The sequence below is a fragment of the Erpetoichthys calabaricus genome, chromosome 5 (assembly GCF_900747795.2).
Source record: "Erpetoichthys calabaricus chromosome 5, fErpCal1.3, whole genome shotgun sequence".
Taxonomy (NCBI): domain Eukaryota; kingdom Metazoa; phylum Chordata; class Cladistia; order Polypteriformes; family Polypteridae; genus Erpetoichthys; species Erpetoichthys calabaricus.
In genome coordinates, this window is record NC_041398.2 from 162067736 (window position 1) to 162087106 (window position 19371).

At 38.0% G+C, this 19371-nt stretch overlaps 2 protein-coding genes across 3 annotated transcripts in view; both read right to left on the minus strand.

The window, feature by feature from the left end:
* The window catches only part of ccser1 (coiled-coil serine-rich protein 1), a 1824576-nt gene that overhangs the window by 1565224 nt on the left and 239981 nt on the right, over positions 1-19371 (minus strand). For both annotated transcript variants that reach the window (XM_051927646.1, XM_051927645.1), the window contains exon 3: positions 6524-6705. In XM_051927646.1, the coding sequence (XP_051783606.1) occupies positions 6524-6705 (182 nt within the window). The remainder of the gene's footprint in view (positions 1-6523; positions 6706-19371) is intronic.
* Positions 1-19371, minus strand: part of LOC114652016 (multimerin-1-like) — a 627482-nt gene that overhangs the window by 56395 nt on the left and 551716 nt on the right. The window lies entirely within an intron of this gene.

Below are 19371 nucleotides of genomic sequence, written 5' to 3' on the forward strand. Positions count from 1 at the left end.
TCACAATATATTTGAGGAGTTTTATTTAATACGTAATACGCGCTCTGGTTGGGTAGCTTCTCAGCCATCTGCCAATAGTGTCCCTTGTATGAAATCAACTGGGCAAACCAACTGAGGAAGCATGTACCAGAAATTAAAAGACCCATTGTCCGCAGAAATCCGTGAACCAGCAAAAAACCTGCGATATATATTTAAATATGCTTACATATAAAATCTGCAATAGAGTGAAGCCGCGAAAGTCGAAGCGTGATATAGCGAGGGATTACTGTATAAGGACTTGTAGTAGTCTCTAAATGTGTAAATTATATTTTTATGGTCAATGATTTTGACTCTGTTTGTGTTGGTGATTGCTGGGATTGCATTGCTAACTTCTTGCTTGTGGATTTGTTGAGCAAAGAGCTTATTAGCTTTCTCTCCATGTTCATAGTAATGATGTCTTCATTTAAAAATGAGTTGTTCAGTTTCTTTAGTTGTTAAGAGGTTGAGTTCTGAATGCAGAGCCTGCCTTTTCCTATGAAGAGCCTTACTTGGACCACCTGGCATGTTCTTGATCTATTCTAGTAATTTCGCTGGTTAGCTCTGATACCTTCTTGGTTTCCAATTTATTTCTGTGAGAAAGATATGTGATAATCTGTCTTCTTAAGAAGGCCTTCAGGGTTTCCCCAGAGTATTCCTGCAGAGACCTCTGAGGATATATTTGTCTCTAGAAAAAACTGATTTGTTTGGATATAAATTCTGTACAGTTCTCGTCTGCTAATAAAAGTGGGCTAAGACGCCATCTGCGAGATGAGTATGTGGGGCATAGTGATTTTAGATCCAAGATCAGAGGGGCATGGTCAGAAATAACAACAGCGTTGTACTTGCAAGATTTAATCGTAGGCAAGAAATCGTTATCTACAAAGAAATAATCAATTCTTGAGTAGTAATGATGCACTGGTGAGTAGAAGGAATATGTTCTTGAGTTTGGGTTTAGAAATCTCCAGGGGTCTGATAAGTTGTGGTCAATTACAAACTGTGTAACTGTTTTTGCAGTGTTAGATGTCATCACCCCTGTTACAGGAGACCTATCTGGATCACAATGTGTTCACATTGGGAATGGATGCAAAAACATTTTGGATGAAGTCCCTATCATCCACATTGGCTGCATAAACATTTATCAAAATCACTTTACAGTTAAATAAATTACCCATGACAATCACATATCTCCCTTTAGGATCAGATACTACATCTGATACTACAAATGAGGCTGTTCTATGTACAGTAATCCCTCCTCCATCGCGGGGGTTGCGTTCCAGAGCCACCCGCGAAATAAGAAAATCCGCGAAGTAGAAACCATATGTTTATATGGTTATTTTTATATTGTCATGCTTGGGTCACAGATTTGCGCAGAAACACAGGAGGTTGTAGAGAGACAGGAACGTTATTCAAACACTGCAAACAAACATTTGTCTCTTTTTCAAAAGTTTAAAGTGTGCTCCATGACAAGACAGAGATGACAGTTCTGTCTCACAATTAAAAGAATGCAAACATATCTTCCTCTTCAAAGGAGTGCGTGTCAGGAGCACAGAATGTCACATAGATAGAGAAAACAATCTCTAGCAAAAAAATCAATAGGGCTGTTTCGCTTTTAAGTATGTGAAGCACCGCGGCACAAAGCTGTTGAAGGCGGCAGCTCACACCCCCTCCATCAGGAGCAGGGAGAGAGAGAGAGAGAGAGAGAGAGATAGAAAGAGACAGAGTTTGTTTTTCAGTCAAAAATCAATATGTGCCCTTCGAGCTTTTAAGTATGCGAAGCACCGTGCAGCATGTCGTTTCAGGAAGCAGCTGCACAAAAGATAGCAACGTGAAGATAATCTTTCAGCATTTTTAGACGAGCGTCCGTATCGTCTAGGTGTGCGAACAGCCCCCCTGCTCAATCCCCATACGTCAGGATCAGAGAAAGTCAGCGCAAGAGAGAGAGAAGAGTAAGCTGGGTAGCTTCTCAGCCATCTGCCAATAGCGTCCCTTGTATGAAATCAACTGGGCAAACTAACTGAGGAAGCATGTACCAGAAATTAAAAGACCCATTGTCCGCAGAAATCCGCGATCCAGCAAAAAATCCGCGATATATATTTAAATATGCTTACATATATAATCCGCAATGGAGTGAAGCCGCGAAAGGCGAAGCGCGATATAGCGAGGGATCACTGTATACGAATTCCCATACCTCTAGTTTTCTTTGTAAAGCTGGAATGGAACATTTGGCCAGTCCAGTCTTTTTGCAGCCGGCACTGATCCTTTCTTAATAAACAGGTCTCCTGTAAAAATACTAGCATTTTGTATGCTTTTTTTAATCTTATTTATATTTTGAAGTTATTCACACGCATACACAAATACTATATACAGTTTATGGGTGTCTGGGAGGTGCAGCATATCCCGACATTGACTGCAAGCTGGAATCCAATACTGGACAAGGTGACAGTCTATTAAAGAGCTCATTTACACACAATCCAGGCCAATTTGTAATTGCTAAATTTCTTTGGCTACTTGAAAAGTAAGCCTATATTGACAGCAATCGAGTCAAATTCAGGGTGTGGGACATGTAAGGCAGCAGTGCCTAACAATTCATTATTGTACTGTTCAGATTTAATGAAAAACAGAAAAGCTAATACAAAACTCCGTAAGGGTAACAAATACAAAATCTCTACCCCTCCTAAGATCTTATCTCTGTCACAGTTTTGATTATTTGACTGTGGTTCTATTTAGCTACATTGGTCAACATACTGTGTGTAGACTCGGCTGAGTTATTTCGCAGGTCCAGATATTGTGGTAAATTTTGAAGGCATTGTGGTAGATTTCTAAATGCATGCAACATATAATGTTTATATACTTGTTTATATTTTTGACCCCTCTTTGATAAGGCCCTATCTGCAGTTGTTAGTACAGCATTTTGTTCTCTAGGCTATCTGACAGGAATAGGGTCAGCTACTGATTAAGCAGGTAGAGAAATAACAGACTTCAAAAGTCCATGCTTTAGTGCACCTCCTGATTCTCACATTTGCTTAACATGTCAAAACCTAAAAACATCTGCAACAACTTCCACCATGTAGAACAGAGGTCCTCTTTGATCCTTAATTTTAGCAGAAATCTACCTTTAATCATCTCTGTAAATTTTCACTAATACAGTTTGTTGAACTAAACCATGTACTGAAATCAGTTGGGCCTTGTTTCATCAGTCTATCTTGCACTGCAATAAATGGAGAAGATCTGATTTTAACAGGTCCAGCTGAGACTGAAAATTATAAACAAGTTTGTCATGGCATAAATGGTGCCACAATAACTACTGTGGATTTACAAACTTTTCAGATGCTTTTACTTTAAGTTTTTCTATGCTGCAGCCTTGTTATTATTTTTTCCTCACATCCAGCAACACTCGAAATGTCAGAATACCAAAGTGAAAACAGAATTTTTGAAAATTTTGCCAAATTTGTCAAAAATAAAAAAACTGACACATTACAATGATACAGGTCAGGAGTCATCTTTGGCATGATGCAACACGATTTGCACATCTGGGTTTGGGTTTTTTCTGCCATTCCTTTCTCCAGATCTTCTCAAGCTCTGTCAGACTGGATGGAGACCATCAGTGCAGGGCTATTTTCAGGTCTCTCCAGAGATGTTCAATTGGGCTCAAGCCCAAGCCCTGAAAAGGCAACTCATGGACATTCCCAAAGTTGTCCCTAAACCACTCCTGTGTTGTCTTTGCATTGTGCTTAGTGTCATTGTCCTGTTGGAGGGTGAACCTTTTGCCCAGTTTGAGGTTCAGAGTGATTGGAACAAGTTTTCATTTATGATCTCTCCATACTTTGCTCCTTTCAGCTTTTCCTTAATCCTGTCTAGTCCCCTAGTCCCTGCTGCTTAAAAACAACCCCATAGCATGATGCTGGTTTTGAATAGGGAAGATGTTCCCAGTTTCCTCTAGACCAAATGCTAATCTTGGTAATCTTGGAAGAGACTTCTGTCTAGCCACTCTATCAAAAAACTCAGATTGGTGGAGAGTTGCAATGATGGTTGTTCTTTTGAAAGCTCCCTGTCAACACAGGTTCTTTGGAGCTCAGCCAGAGAGATTAATGAGTTCTTGGTCACCTCTCTTACATAGAAGTTTGGAACAGCTATAGTAAGAATTATGAAGGCAACTGTGCTCTTGAGAACCCTCAGTGCTACAGGGATATTTTTGAAGGCTTCCCCAGATCTGTCTCTCAAGTTCAGGAAACTCCTTCGGCCTTATGCCTAGGTTTTTGTTCTAGTACTTTGTCAAATGTGGTATCTTATATAGACTAATCATGCCCATTCAATTGAACTGAGCACAGATGGACTTAAAACAAGGTAAAGAAACAGCTCAATGATAGTCAATAGAATGGGATTCACCTGTGTGAAATTTCATTTTTTTATTCTTAATAATTCTGAAAAATTTCTAAAATTCTGTTTTCACTCTGTCATTCAGTAATATTAAGTGTTTCTTGATATGGGGAGAAATGAATTTTAATGATTTTAGCACAACGCTGCAACATACAGTAGAAAGTTGTGAAAAAAAGCGCAAACAGTAAATCTGAAAGTTTCTGCTACTCCGGGCATATTCTGAACAAGTTAACATCTAAAGCTCATCTTTAATAAGATATTCAATTTGCTGGTGAATATATGTAAAGGTAAATTTTAAATTGACTGCTTTTATTTTCACAACATCTAAATGCTCTACATACAGCTCCTCATGTACTGTGGGTTGGAGCTTACCAGGTATAACATTTCTTATTACATACATGTTGAAGTGTACGTCCAGTATTGGCTCTCATTTGTACAGCTTCATAGACTCAAGCTAATAATATATCTCTTCTAGTATTCTTTTGGTACCATTGCCACAGTGATGTATTTATACATCCTGACATCGAAAGACTTCACATCAGATACACCAACTGCAGCCATGGGTGCAGGCTCACACTGGAAAGAAGACAGGCAATAAGAATTTCAGCAATATAAAGCCCCCTTGCCCCGCTGTCATAATTATGATCCCCAAGAATCAAGACAAATACTGTAGTTGCATTAAAAACCACTGCAATGACAGAAATGCCTTTCTGAGGACTGAAAACTGAAACCAGCTGGTTATGATACATTACTAATCAAAGCCAAAAGTCAAAGCAAACTTTATTGTCATCTCAACCATATACAAGTATACAAATAGACAAAATTGTGAAGCTCAAGGTCCACAGTGTAACAACATGAAGTGCAAATAATAAGTTAAAAATAAATTAAAAATAGAATTAAATTTAAAATTAAAAAATTAAAACACAAACAAGACAAGTATGAGCCTTTTTCCATGCAGATACTGAACAACATGCTTTATACTGTATAAGATTCGCTTGAAAACACCCTCTTCACAACTGGTCTATAATCCATACTGTCCCAGTCATTGTAGTGTCTCCTAGAGGATCCTTAGGTGTAAGTCATTAATAAGCAGCATATTTTTCAATTTTTTTTACACAACTGGTGAACGTTTTACTTGTTATTCCATAGTGTGGGTTAGACACAACAATAACCTATAGGTCTTTCTCCATTGTCTGTAAACTCACTCTACAGGTTTGACTCCTTGATGTTACTAATAGTAATATCTTATTTGAGTAGTTCAATATAAAACAACTTCAGTTACTGAAAGCTGACAACAGATAATGTCAAACAATATAGGGAAGGGAATCTGTCACTTTCCCTTAATTTCTGCTTGGGTACACTGGCACATGAAAGTTAACTAAACTGAAATAAAACTACAAGAAATAGAGGATTTAATGAACAAGACTAATAGTGTTACCAAACTAATAAGGCTATTATCTAAAATCATGAAATGAAGAGAATGATCATCCTGGTAAAGAAGCCAGATTTCTGCAAGATTCAGCAAGGCTAAGATTTTGAGAAGTGATCAAATAACCTAGAAGAATGACATTAGATGCAAAACTGACAAAACAGAAAGAAAGGTAAAAAGAAGGAGGTGAAAGTGCCCAATTAGCCTATGGGTAAAAAAACATAACAGATGAACTTTCACGTTAGCACTCCAGTTAAATGTATGAATTCTCATTTCAATCCTGTGTAGGTATTTCATTTCATGTCATAAAAATGGGTTGGCTCTCTTTATTTAATGAAGAGAACATACTGCCAAAACTCCAAAAGGTGTACAGTAGCTGTCAGAAGAATGAAATCAGGGAATAAACAAGCATCACAGTTTAAAACAGACACTCACAAACTCTGGTCAACACATATTTTAAAATATTTTTAAACTGTGTGAAAGCAGCATTAGCAAAAATAATATTTTTCCTGCAGATATATTGTTACATTACTTTTCTCTAAACAGCCCCAACTATATAGAGGTTCTATTGTCCATACAAATGCTCTGTACTAATTACAAACTTTAGAACTGTATTTAATCTTTGTTATACTTTATGTGTGCTAAATAGAAAGTGTATTTTTGTCAAGTAGAGGGCAAAAAAAAAAGATTGTCACCTACCAGGCTGTCCAGTTTAGACGATGAGGAGCTGGTTCTTTGCTTTTTAAGACTACCAAGTTCTCCAGTATACATTTCTTTTAAATTGAGATGCAGCCTGGAGCTTCCAGCAGTACCTTCTGATGAGGACCTTAAACGTCTCTCTGTCCGAATAATTTCACGAAAGGGACTACTTACAGCACCTACTGTAAAATGAAAATGAATGAGGTTAGTAATATGCTTGAGTTAGTAACATATAATTTTACTTTTCTATCAGAGATACCTGGAGTAATGCTATCAAAGTCAAGTTATTGTTGTGTATATAATACATACAAAATTCTCACTTTCCTGGCTCCTCAGAACAATAATACCATATAAACAAAAAGGCATACAGAACAAAATATACATAGTATGTAACATATACAATTGTACACTTGCAAGTATCTGTGCAATGTGTACACCAGCATTAAATGCTGAGCTGTAGTCTATAAACAGGACTCTGGTAATAACAGCTTTTATCAACTAGAAGTGCCAGGATAGTATGAAATGCAAAGAATATGGCATCCTTTGAAGAGAAGTTGTCACGATACACAAACTGGAAGTGAGATTTACTATCTGGAATATTCTGTATAATGCGTCCCAGCATCATCTTCATCATTTTATTATTATTACTGTTACTTCTTAAATTATTGATTAAACTATACATATATTACTCATATTTGTGTAGTAGTAATCAGCAGCAGGATTGTTTTGCTATGTGCACTTCTTTCATAGCATTGTCTTAAAGTGTCATTTGCAAGCTGGCTCAATCTTGAATTGCCACAGATGAGTTATGGAGTTCAAAATACTTACTTTTAATCTAAAATACAAATCTGGTTTTCTCTTATCTGGCCCCGGGTCTCCACATTCCTCCGTCTATTAACCAACATGCATTATATGCAGCAAAGAAAACCCCACTGTCATTTTTTCTGTGTAGTTGGATATTATTTTCAAATTTTCTTTAGTGATTCAATCATCAGGAAGGATGAAAAAGTAAAAGAAAGAGGCAGTATTGACAAGTGAATGAAAAAAACTGCAGATGACATAATATCACCTGAACAAATACCATTGTGTTTCAGCATTATAAAAGGAATCACAAGAATGTCAACCAAATGCTGCTTTCAACACAATTACAGAGAACTGATTCTTATAGCAGTTACAGACGTATGGCTGGTTGGAAGCAATTTAAATGATGGCAAAACTTCTGGAAAAATCCTTTCTAAAAACAAAACATGACGTCAGCTGTTAGTGCTATATGACTTACTTTGACCCACCTATTTACATATACTGTACCGTTATTACACTTATGTATATTCAGCCGAAGGCTTTGCAAGTGAAGAATCTGACAGTGCTACAGAATGATAAATAAATTGGAATTAAATGTCTCATTTTGCTGCAAATTTTACTTTCAATTGATTTAATCAGTGTTCACCAAGTAAATTAATATAAACATTCTATGAGTATGTCACTTAGACAAATCAACATGACTAGTTACTACTCACTGCTGGTGGAGTTTATGACTGTTAGATGCAGACCTTTTTATTAACCACGGGAATTCACTACTGTGTTTATAGTCGAAGTTTACATTCTCCCCAGCGCAAACACTTAGGAAGCACTCTGTGAATTGAACAACGCTTTTAGTGAACTACAGAATGGTCACCTAGAGGGACTGTTCATTGTCGCTGGAGGTTTCTACCATGGTAATCTCAAGTCAGTGGTCCATAAATTCCATCAGTACGAATTTTGAGGGGGGTGAACGTGCTGGATCTTGTTTATTCCTGGTGCATATCGGGTGGAGCACCACGCCCACCGGGGTTATTCTGACTAGTCCTCTGTTATGCTACTTCCAGCATACAGACCACTTATTAAGTGATCCAAACCAGTTCTGAGGTAGGTGAAAATTTGGCCAGCAACAGCCATATCTGCTGTTCAAGAATGTTTTGAACACAATACCTGGGACATTTTCAGAGAATTTGCAACTACCGGTGGCTGTACCAACTTGGAGGAGTACATAGCATCAGTGACCAGCTACATCAGCAAGTGCATTGATGATGTTACTGTCTCCGAGTTCATCACCACAAATCCCATCCAGAAGCTGTGGATTACTGCATAGGTGTGTGCATTACTGAGGGCCTGGGACTCTGCTTTTAGAGCGGGTGACAAGGCGGCCCTGAGAACAGCAATGGCCAGACAATCCGAGCTATCAGAATAGCAAAGCGTGCACATGCCCAGAGAAATGCATCCACATTCCAGGCATTGGTGATGCATGGCACATGTAGCAGGGCACCCAGGCTGTCACTAGGTATAGGATTACACAACAGACAAGCGCATCCCTTCCATATGTGCTGCACAACTTCTATGCATGGTTTGAGGCACAAAATGAAGTGGCGGCAAAAAGGACCACCCCTTCTCCCAACAACCAAGTACTGCGAAGTACTGTGGTACCAAGTACCACAGCCAAAGTCAGTAAAATTCTACATAGAGTCAACCCATGGAAGGCTGCTGGACCAGACAATATCCCTGACACGGTGATCAGAGAATGTGCAGACCAGTTGGCGAATGTTCCCATCAACATCTTCAACATCTTCTTGACCATCACTATTGTTCCAGTGTGCTTCAAGACTACTACATCATTGTTGCTGTGCTGAATAAGTCCTCAGTGTCCTGCCTCAATCCCTTTGCACTCACACTCATTATTATGAAGTGTTTTGATTGGCTTGTCATGAGGAACATTAAGACCCTACTGCCCGCTACATTGGACATCCTGCAGTTCACATACTGCCAAAATAGTTCAACGGATGATGCCATAGCCTCCAGCCTCCATCTAGCCATCTCTCACCTGGACAAGAAGGACACATACATGTGAATGTTGTTCATAGACTTTAGTGCAGCAATCAACACAATCATTCCACAGCACTTAATTGGAAAGCTAAGCCTGCTGGGCTTGAACGTCTCCATCTTCAGTTGGATCCCAGACTTCTTGACTGAGAGACCTCAGTCAGTCAGGATTGGGAAAAGCATCTCCCACGCCGCTACACTGAGCACTGGGGATCCACAGGGCTCTGTCCTTACTTCACTTTATTGACTCACGAATGTGCAGTAATGCACAGCTCAAACCATATAATCAAGTTCATTAATGACATGACTGTGCTGTGCCTCATGAGCAACAATGGAACAGATGACTCTGTGTACTGTGAGGAGGTGCAGCAAATACTAGACTGGTACAAAGCCAACAACCTGTCTCTGAATGTAGACAATAGAAAAGATATGGTTGTTAACTTCAAAACAACTAGAAGTGACCACTCTCCAATGTACATAGACGGCTCAAGCATGAAGATCATCAAGAGCATCAAATTCCTTGGTGTTCACTTGGTGGAGAACCTCACGTGGTCCTTCAACACCTGCTCCATAGCCAAGAAAGACAGCAGCATCTTAACTTCCTGCGAAAGCTGAGAAAAGACCATCTCCCTCCCCTAATGCTCACCTCCTTCTACAGCGGGCCTATTGAAAGCATCCTGAGCAGCTATATCACTGTCTGCTTTTTGTATTGCACTGTCATGAATTGCAAGACCTGCAACGGATAGTGAGAACAGCTAAGAAGATCACCAGAGTCTTTCTTCCCTCCATCATGGACATGTACACCACACACTACATCCAAAAAGCCACCAAAACTGTGGAGGACCTGACATACTCCTCACATAAAGTATTTACACTCTTGTCATCTAGATGTGAGAGCTGCCGCTGACACAGTCACACCTGAAAAGACAGTTAAAAAATCCTCCAGCACTATTGTACCATGGAAGACTCAAAGAGTATCTGATCTACAGTAAAGAGAGCATACCGGAGAGCTGAGCGTAAATGGAGAAAAACTAAACTGATTATCCACTATGAGATATTGAAGGCTAAAATAACAGAATACAACAACATAATCCGTCTTGAGAGGCAGTGTTATTTCTCTAGAATTATAAATAACACTACTTGTAATCCCAGAGTTTTATTCTCTATAATTGATCATCTGCTAAACCCAGGTCACTCAATGGAATGCCTCCAAAAACTTCCAGTGACACTTATGAAGCTTTTGAAGTAAATTTTTTATCACAAAATTAATGATAATAGAAATAATATAGTACATCTCCCCAATACTGATCCTCTTAAACCCCGGTAACTCCATTTTAAACAAATTAAATTCTTTCACCAGGATAGATTTACCTGATCTATATAAAATAATTTCTCAACTGAGACCCTCCACCTGCATCCTTGACCCAATGCCAAAAGGTTTTTTCAAATAAGTATCTGGCGTGCTAATTGATAGTATTCTTGACATAGTAAACTCATCATTAGATATATGGGTCTTCCCAGACTGTCTTAAGACTGCTGCAGTTAAACCCCTGCTCAAGAAAAATAATCTCGACTACTATGCTTTTGAAAAGTTTAGACCTATTTCTAACCTGTCTTTCCTAAGTAAAATCCTAGATTAGGCAGTCGTTATGCAGGTAAATGACCACTTCAATAAACATGCTATTCTTGATAAGTTTCAGTTGGTTTTAGAACAAGTCACAGTACAGAAACTGTACTTGTTAAAATAGTAAATGACTTGCAGGTAAATGCAGACAGAGGCCTTTTATCTGTTCTCATCCTCTTAGATCTGAGTGCCGCATTTGATACCATTGATCACTATATTCTTAGAAATCGCCTTAGTCAATGGGTGGGCCTCTCTGGCAGTGTCTTAAATTAGTTTGAGTCCTACCTGGCAGGTAGAAAATTCTTTGTTAGTTGTGGTAATTATACTTGAAAGACATGTGATATTCTACTGTATATGGTGTTCCACAAGGCTCTATCCTGGGTCCACTGCTCTTTTCCATTTACATGCTTCCATTAGATCAGATTATTTTGGGGCATTAAGTTAGCTGCCATAGCTATGCTGATGACACACAACTGTATTTATCAATAACGCCTGATGACCCCGACTCTCTTGATTCACTGACACAATTTCTTACTTGTGTTTCTGAATGGATGAGTAGTAATTTTCTCAAACTAAACAAGGAGAAAACAGAAATTTTAGATATTGGCAAAAATTGATATAATGAGGGTATTAGGAAAAACTTGATCCATTAGGATTAAAAGTCAAGACAGAGATAAAGAATTTAGGGGTAACTATTGACCTCTGACCTGATTTTTAAATCACATATTAATCAGATTACTAGGGCAGCATTTTTTCACTTAAGAAATACAGATAAAGTTAGACCTCTTATAACATTGCAGGACGCTGAGAAATTAGTTCACACTTTTGTTTTCAGTCAGCTAGATTACTGTAACGCACTCCTCTCAGGACTACCCAAAAAAGACATCAATTGATTGCAACTGGTACAGAATGCAGCTGCTAGAATCTTAACTAGGAAAAGCAAAATCCGAGCACATCTCTCCAGTTCTGATGTCACTATATTGGTTACCTGTGTCATTTAGAATTGACTTTAAATTACTGCTTATGGTTTACAAAGCCTTAAATAATCTCGCTCCATCCTATATTTCAGAATGTCTTTCACCTTATACTCCAAATTATAACCTTAGATCTTCAAATGAGTGTTTGCTTATAATTCCAAGAGCTAAACTTAAAAGAAGTGGTGAGGCAGCCTTCTGCTGTTATGCACCTAAAACCTAGAATAGCTTACCAATAAAAATTCGGGAGGCTAGTACAGTGAAACACTTTAAAAAACTGCTAAAAACACATTATTTTAACATTGCTTTCTCTTAGCTTCATTTTAGTTTAATCCTGATATTCTGTATATGCATTTAATTATCATTATCATTCACGGTGGCTCTGAAATCCATATTAACCCCTACTTTCTCTGCTGCTCTTTTTCCGGTTTTCTGTGGTGGCGATCTGCGCCACCACCACCACCCGATCAAAGCACCGTGATGTCCCTACATTGATGGATTAAAAGCCAGGAATCCACATTACCATCATCGTCAAGTTCTTCCATGTGAAGCCTGAATACCATGAGGACTGATTGAGGTCATTTATGTTAGGTAGAATGCCTAGAGGGGACTAGGCAGTCTTGTGGCCTGGAACCCTTGCAGATTTTTATTTTTCTCCAGCCGTCTGGAGTTTTTTTTTTTTTTTTTCTGTCCTCCCTAGCCATCGGACCTAATTTTTATTCTCTGTTAATTAGTATTGCCTAACTTTATTTTTTATATTTTGTCTTTTTTCTCTTTCTTCATCCTGTAAAGCACTTTGAGCTACATCATTTGTATGAAAATGTGCTATATAAATAAATATTGTTGTTGTTGTTGTTGTTGTAGAAAAAGGTAGCAAAGCATTCGGGCCTTCACTACCAGAATGTGTAATAGTTTTTTCCCTCAAAAAATGACTCCTAAACACTTATGGACTAGACTGATAACACACACACACACCTTACCACTCAACTAGATCATGTCTTTACATTTACTATTACATTTATTATTATATTGTTATCTTCTTCCTAATTTCAGTGTCATGTTTACATCTGTTGCTTTTTGTTATTTTCTTTACCTTGAGATATCATAAATGTGTACTGGTCGGCAATGCACTATCTTCGTTTGGACCATTGTTTGTCTTTGCACTGTCCTGGAATGTTTGCATACATGCACTTTACAATGTAAGCCATAGCTTTTTCTATAGTCCTGTGTTCTATGTAGCGCTGTGGTTCTGGAGGAACATTGTTTCGTTTCACAATGTACTGCGTTAACTGTATAAGGCGGAAATGACAATAAACTCTACTTTACTTGACTTGACAAAGGCACTTAAAATCTACAGTCAAGCTCCTGCTGCAAAGCTCCTATCACAACTATGTACATCTGATGAGTCTGTCAAGTCCCTGTACCCCTGACTTTGATTGTACAAAGAGCGTAATCTCTGTTTCTGCAAATATATTATAACATAATAATCCATGAATAACTGAAGATGTAAGGTACCACTGCTTTAGAAAAAAAATATAAATAGACAGAGACAGATACATACTGTAAAAAGAGTTAAATTTGAAATTAAGTGGCCAAGGCTAAAATTTAAGTATCATAAGGAAAGCAAACTGTAACTTAGTTGAATTTTTTGTAGGACACTTTTGGGATACTGATTAAAATCCAGCTTGGCCAGAAGCTTGAATATTCTTTTCTTTTATGAAGAAGACACTAAGAAGGTTCTCAAACATGCAACAGTCATGAAAAGACTCAGGACCTGAAATAATAAATATGTATTCTTTAGTCCTATGCAGAATAACTTTGCCAGATATGTCACCACCTGTTTCAAAGGACTCCAGATTTACAGTAAGTGCCAAAACTCTTCACTCCAGACTATTCAGTTAGTCAACTTCAAGCGCTGAGAACAAATGCCCACGCCGGTGTGGTTTCCTATTTACCTGACGAGGTAAGAAGGCGGTATCGTGGCAGCAGAGCTGGAGCTAAGTTAAAGACGAAGCGGCTTGCGAGAAAGTGCCGTTTACAAGCCTTCGGTGTCTTCTGTGATCCTGGAAAATGTGAACTCACTACCAAATAAGATCGATGAACTGGCCGCGCTGGTGAAAAATGTCAGGACCTACAGAGAATGCAGTTTGTTGTGTTTTTGTGAAACGTGGCTAACGACTACCATCCCAGATGCTAACGTGGAGCTACCCGGGTTTAGCACAGTTAGAGCAGACAGAGACGCAAATACCTGCGAGAAGCGGAAAGGAGGAGGACTCGCTCTCTATGTGAATAAAAGGTGGTGCAACTGTGGACATGTAAATGTCAAAATCTCCACTTGCTGCAGGGACATCGAACTGTTGGCCGTAAGTGTGCGTCTCTATTACTTGCCCAAAGAGTTTGGACACGTCATTGTTGTTATTGTATACATCCCTACTCGGGCGGACATGGAGATAGTGGGTGACATCATCCATTCTGCTGTTGCTAAACTGCAAACGCAGCACCCCGAGGCGCTTGTGCTAATCGCTAGAGACTTTAACCATGTGGCACTGGACAAAACATTACCTGCCTTCTCCCAGTATGTGGACTGTAACACGCGGGGAAATAGGACTATTGACCTACTGTATGCAAACGTTAAAGATGCATACAGCGCCACCCCGCTGCCTGCGTTTGGGAAAGCAGATCAGTATGAAAGCAAATTGTATCCTTTCAGACAGTAGCCTTCTGCTCAGTTCAATGTTTCTGTTAAAAATTGCCACATTAAAGAAATTAAAGTAGTCTTTAAGCTTTAATTGAAACTTTCTACAGTGTAAACAAAGAGCACTGAGTGGAAGCTTGTTTCATAATTGAATGAGAGGAGATTGGTATATCAGCCTTTACGTTAAAGAAAGTGGAGTAATAAACTGAAAAAAGTAACTGGAGAAGTCATTCTGTGCAACTAGACAAATGGCAAGAAAAGCTACTTATAAAGATATTTAGACCTTTATTTTGTCCTTTAAATTAAAATGAATATCACTTGAGTTTGGACAGAAAGCTTGTTTATAATGCAGCAGCTCATACTTTTATTTGGAAAAAGAAAAGATGAAGACAAATTTGAAATTGCTGCTAGGTAAACAATAGGCTTTCTTTTAAGATTTGTAGTATATTATTTGTTGCTGTGTCTCATACAGCATAAGTTTTGATAAGAAAAAAGTACCACATGATTAAAATGGTAATCCACATTTATAATTACACCTTAAGAATTACGAATGTCTAGTTGATACAATGAAGAAAAAAAAACTATAAATATAGTGCATGTATATTTTAGCAGCAAAAAGCTGTAGCACAATTAATGATTTAAAATGATTAAAATGTATAAGTACATGTATATCTATATTTAAGCAGTGTTTAATTGCCAATATGAATTAATTGATTGTGTAAGAATATATATATTATTTTTGTTTTTTATTAGAGAGAATGGTGAAAACTACTTTTTTTAATTAAGCCTTGTTTCAGATAGGTACATTACAGAAAAAGCTAAACAATATGACAACTTGTAATTATGAGAGGCATTTTATTTTCTTTTATGTCATATGAATTACAGATAAATATTTTTGTACATATTTTAGTAGTAGTATGTATTTTATGGTCACTGAACAATAAGCCCACAGAATTTAATTTTGTTAATAAAAATAATGAACAGTTAACAACTGTGGTCTATGGTTTAATTGTAAGCATAAACTTTAATATAGGACATAAGACTTATAATTATCTGGTTATGCAGGAGATTAGTGTAAATTAGTATAGACTTTTAAATGGATAAAGAACAAAAAAAATCGGAATCTGAAAATCAAGTAACATAAAATCTGTAATTAGTATCAGCCTTAAAACACCTGATCGTACCAACAATTATCTCAAAAAGCACAACATACTCATTCACCCTCAACACCTCCAGCATTCTGACAGCCAATTATTCAGATACAAGTACATCAATTTCTAGGGCTGTGAATTTAAAAAAAGTTTAGACGATGAAAGCTTAGTTGATTAGACGATGAAAACCCTTAAATAAATGGTCAGCACCTAAGTTCCAATCCCTCTCTATACCCTTTTCCAATCATAATGCACATCAAAGAGAAATAAACATTTCAGTATAGCCTCCTTGTCAAACTGCACTATTAATATAATAAGTGTTCTTGCAAAGTATTTTATTAACACAAGCAAAGAAGCAACAGATTATGATTAAGCAGTGGGCAAACATACTAAGGAGACTGAAATACTGGAGTATGTGGTATCGGCATAATAAGAAATGCAGTGTCAGAAATTTTCAAAATTTAGCAAACAATATCCATCCATCCATCCATTTTCCAACCCGCTGAATCCGAACACAGGGTCACGGGGGTCTGCTGGAGCCAATCCCAGCCAACACAGGGCACAAGGCAAGAAACAATCCTGGGCAGGGTGCCAACCCACCGCAGGACACACACAAACACACCCACACACCAAGCACACACTAGGGCCAATTTAGAATCGCCAATCCACCTAACCTGCATGTCTTTGGACTGTGGGAGGAAACCGGAGCGCCCGGAGGAAACCCACGCAGACACGGGGAGAACATGCAAACTCCATGCAGGGAGGACCCGGGAATCGAACCCAGGTCCCCAGATCTCCCAACTGCGAGGCAGCAGCGCTACCCACTGCGCCACTGTGCCGCCCAGCAAACAATATGGTAAGTAAAATAAAAAATAGTCTATTATATATACATCAACAGTTGATGAGTTTGGCAAGGTCTTGCTACTTTATAGGCATTGATGGTATTGCCCACAGCTGGGCTGCTTTTTTTAATTATAGGCATGCTGGTAGTTTGTTGGTGTACAGAGCAGTATGGTGGTCACCCTTTTTGGTTTTGTAAAAGAAAACTATGTGAGCTGTAAAAACGTTGCTCTCTTCCAATTTTCTCTCTCTACGCTCCTACTAGAGAAGCAAAAACCTCAGAGATATCCGACTATAAGCATCCTGGAGCCTGTGACAGCTTCTTCTTTTCGTTTCTTCTTACTAAACAAAAAAGTTTATTTTAGCATCTCATATTTCGGCCAATGGTTTTCCTTAATTACAGTTTCTTAACTTTTCAGCATTTTTTTATTTTATGAGATTGTGTGTTTTTTCCAATACTAAATAAGCAAATCTCATATTTGGCACTGTGCATTCTTTCACCAAATGGATTAGCATTGGAATGATAAATAGTTATAAGTGTGCTGTCCCCCTAATAGCAAATGGGATATCGCATGCTACACATTTGAAACCCAATGTCCTAATGTTTAAACATCAACAAACTACATAAGTATAAAATACAGAATGATAAGCAAACCTAGACTGCCATGGTTTCAGAATTTCAGATCTACACAGCAGTCAAGGTAATATTCCTGAGCTCTGCAAAATATGCAAAAACATGCCATTTTTGAGCTGCTTAAACGTAACATGAAGTTTCAAATTCCATGTAAATGTCTACACGTTCCTATTCTTCTACAGTACAAATAATTAACAGCTTTCTTGGATTTAAACATCATTAATATCTCTGGGATTGTCATCACTATTCCATTGTCATAAAAACAGGTACTTTTCGCCATTCCCACTGAGCATTCTCACACCAAGGACATGTGAAATGATAATTTCCCCTCAGGGATTAATACAGTGTACCAAATACCTAAAAACATCTTTACCTCTTATATGCAGCATACTGTAGGACTGTAGGACAACGTGAACATTGCCCATTCTACCATTCAATGGCAATTGTGAATGACAAAAAGAACAGTCCTATAAGCAGACATTGGTATGGGAAGTGACTTTAATCCAATCACCTTATGTCTTTCTTTAAAAATTAGCTACATTCATTACTTTTCTGTCTTGCATTCTCTCCTGCTCACTCTCTGAAACGAAAATGTTGATGAACTTCTATCTTCCACGAGCACTGAAAGCTGACAAACTCTTCTGTTTGTGGAAATTAAAACAGAGATCCACCCTGCCAAGACAAGTTCTGAGCCAGTGACTGAGCACACTCTCAGAAGACTGAGAAGCAGCCATTAAATCAAGAAGGGAACATCAGCATCTATACTCTTGTGCCATTAACTTTTCCTTATGAAGCTGCAAAAGACAAAACGAAGTGCCTGAGAAATGCACAGCACACCACAAATAAAGGATAATGTCACAAAGAAAAAAAGTGAACTCCAAAGCCCGAAAGTCCTCCACTTGAACCTGGAGCAAGAACTGTAATAGCAGCAAAAACTCCACACAACAGGCACCATTTTTAAGGTCTTGGTATCGTAAAATTGTTCATCTAGGCCAAGATAAATTAGAACTCTAATAAACAGCCAGCCACTGCTGTGTTATATGTCTGTCTGACTCATCTGTCTTGTTGCATGTCTTCTATTTCAATATATACAGTACGCAGCTATCAAATGTATGCAATACTTGTGTTCATGAATAAATTGCATAATTATGTTTCTTAAACCAAGTGTGCTTCAGGTACCATAATGAAAGTCCAATAGCTAAAAACTGCTTCCCACAGACAAAGGTAAGGAAAACAAAGAAGCAGCCTTACCAAATTATTAAATTAATTTCTGGCACTGCCGGAAGTAAAACTGATAATTAATTAACCTGGTTACAATACCTTCTCCTTCCCATAACACATTAACTCCCCTCTTATCACCAATTTGCTCAGCTTTCCTGTCAAATATTTCAAGTCACAATCCTTCTACTCTCCTTTTCACACCACTTATTCCTTACATTACCTGATCATCTCCTATGGCACCAAACCAACCTCCAATGTATTATGGAAGAGAGGATACTGAAATGGGAAGCTAGTCTGGAAGTGAAAGGCATCAAAGTAAATATAGGAAAGACCAAGGTAAAAGTTGGAGGTGAAGGAGCAGTAGCTATGGAAAAGATGAGTGGATGGCCATGAGGCTTGTGTGTATGGTAAAGGTGCTAGTTGATGATTGATGAAAGCAGAACATCAAGCAAAGCTGTAAAAACATAGATGACAATCATCACAGAGATGCATGGAGTAAAAAGTGTTAGAGGAAGAAGGGAAGAAATGGAAAAGCCACCTCAGTATGACATAACCTAGAAAGATAGAAACAGGACAATTCCTGGTCAGCATCTAAAAGAAAAATGGACAAGAATATGACAAAATGTGCATCTGAAAACATTCTTCTGGACAAACAAAAGTTAAAGAAAACAAAAACAAGATTTTTCTTGGATCTCCAACATGATCTAGAGCTTTCTGGCTATGACACACAAATAAAAAAAAAAAATCTATTTTTTCCATTTTATTTTTGTGCTATACAAAAATTAAGTTTTTTTTTCCTATTTCATTTTGTTTGTAGCAGTATCTCTTCCTGATTTCACTATGTAAAGCATAAGCA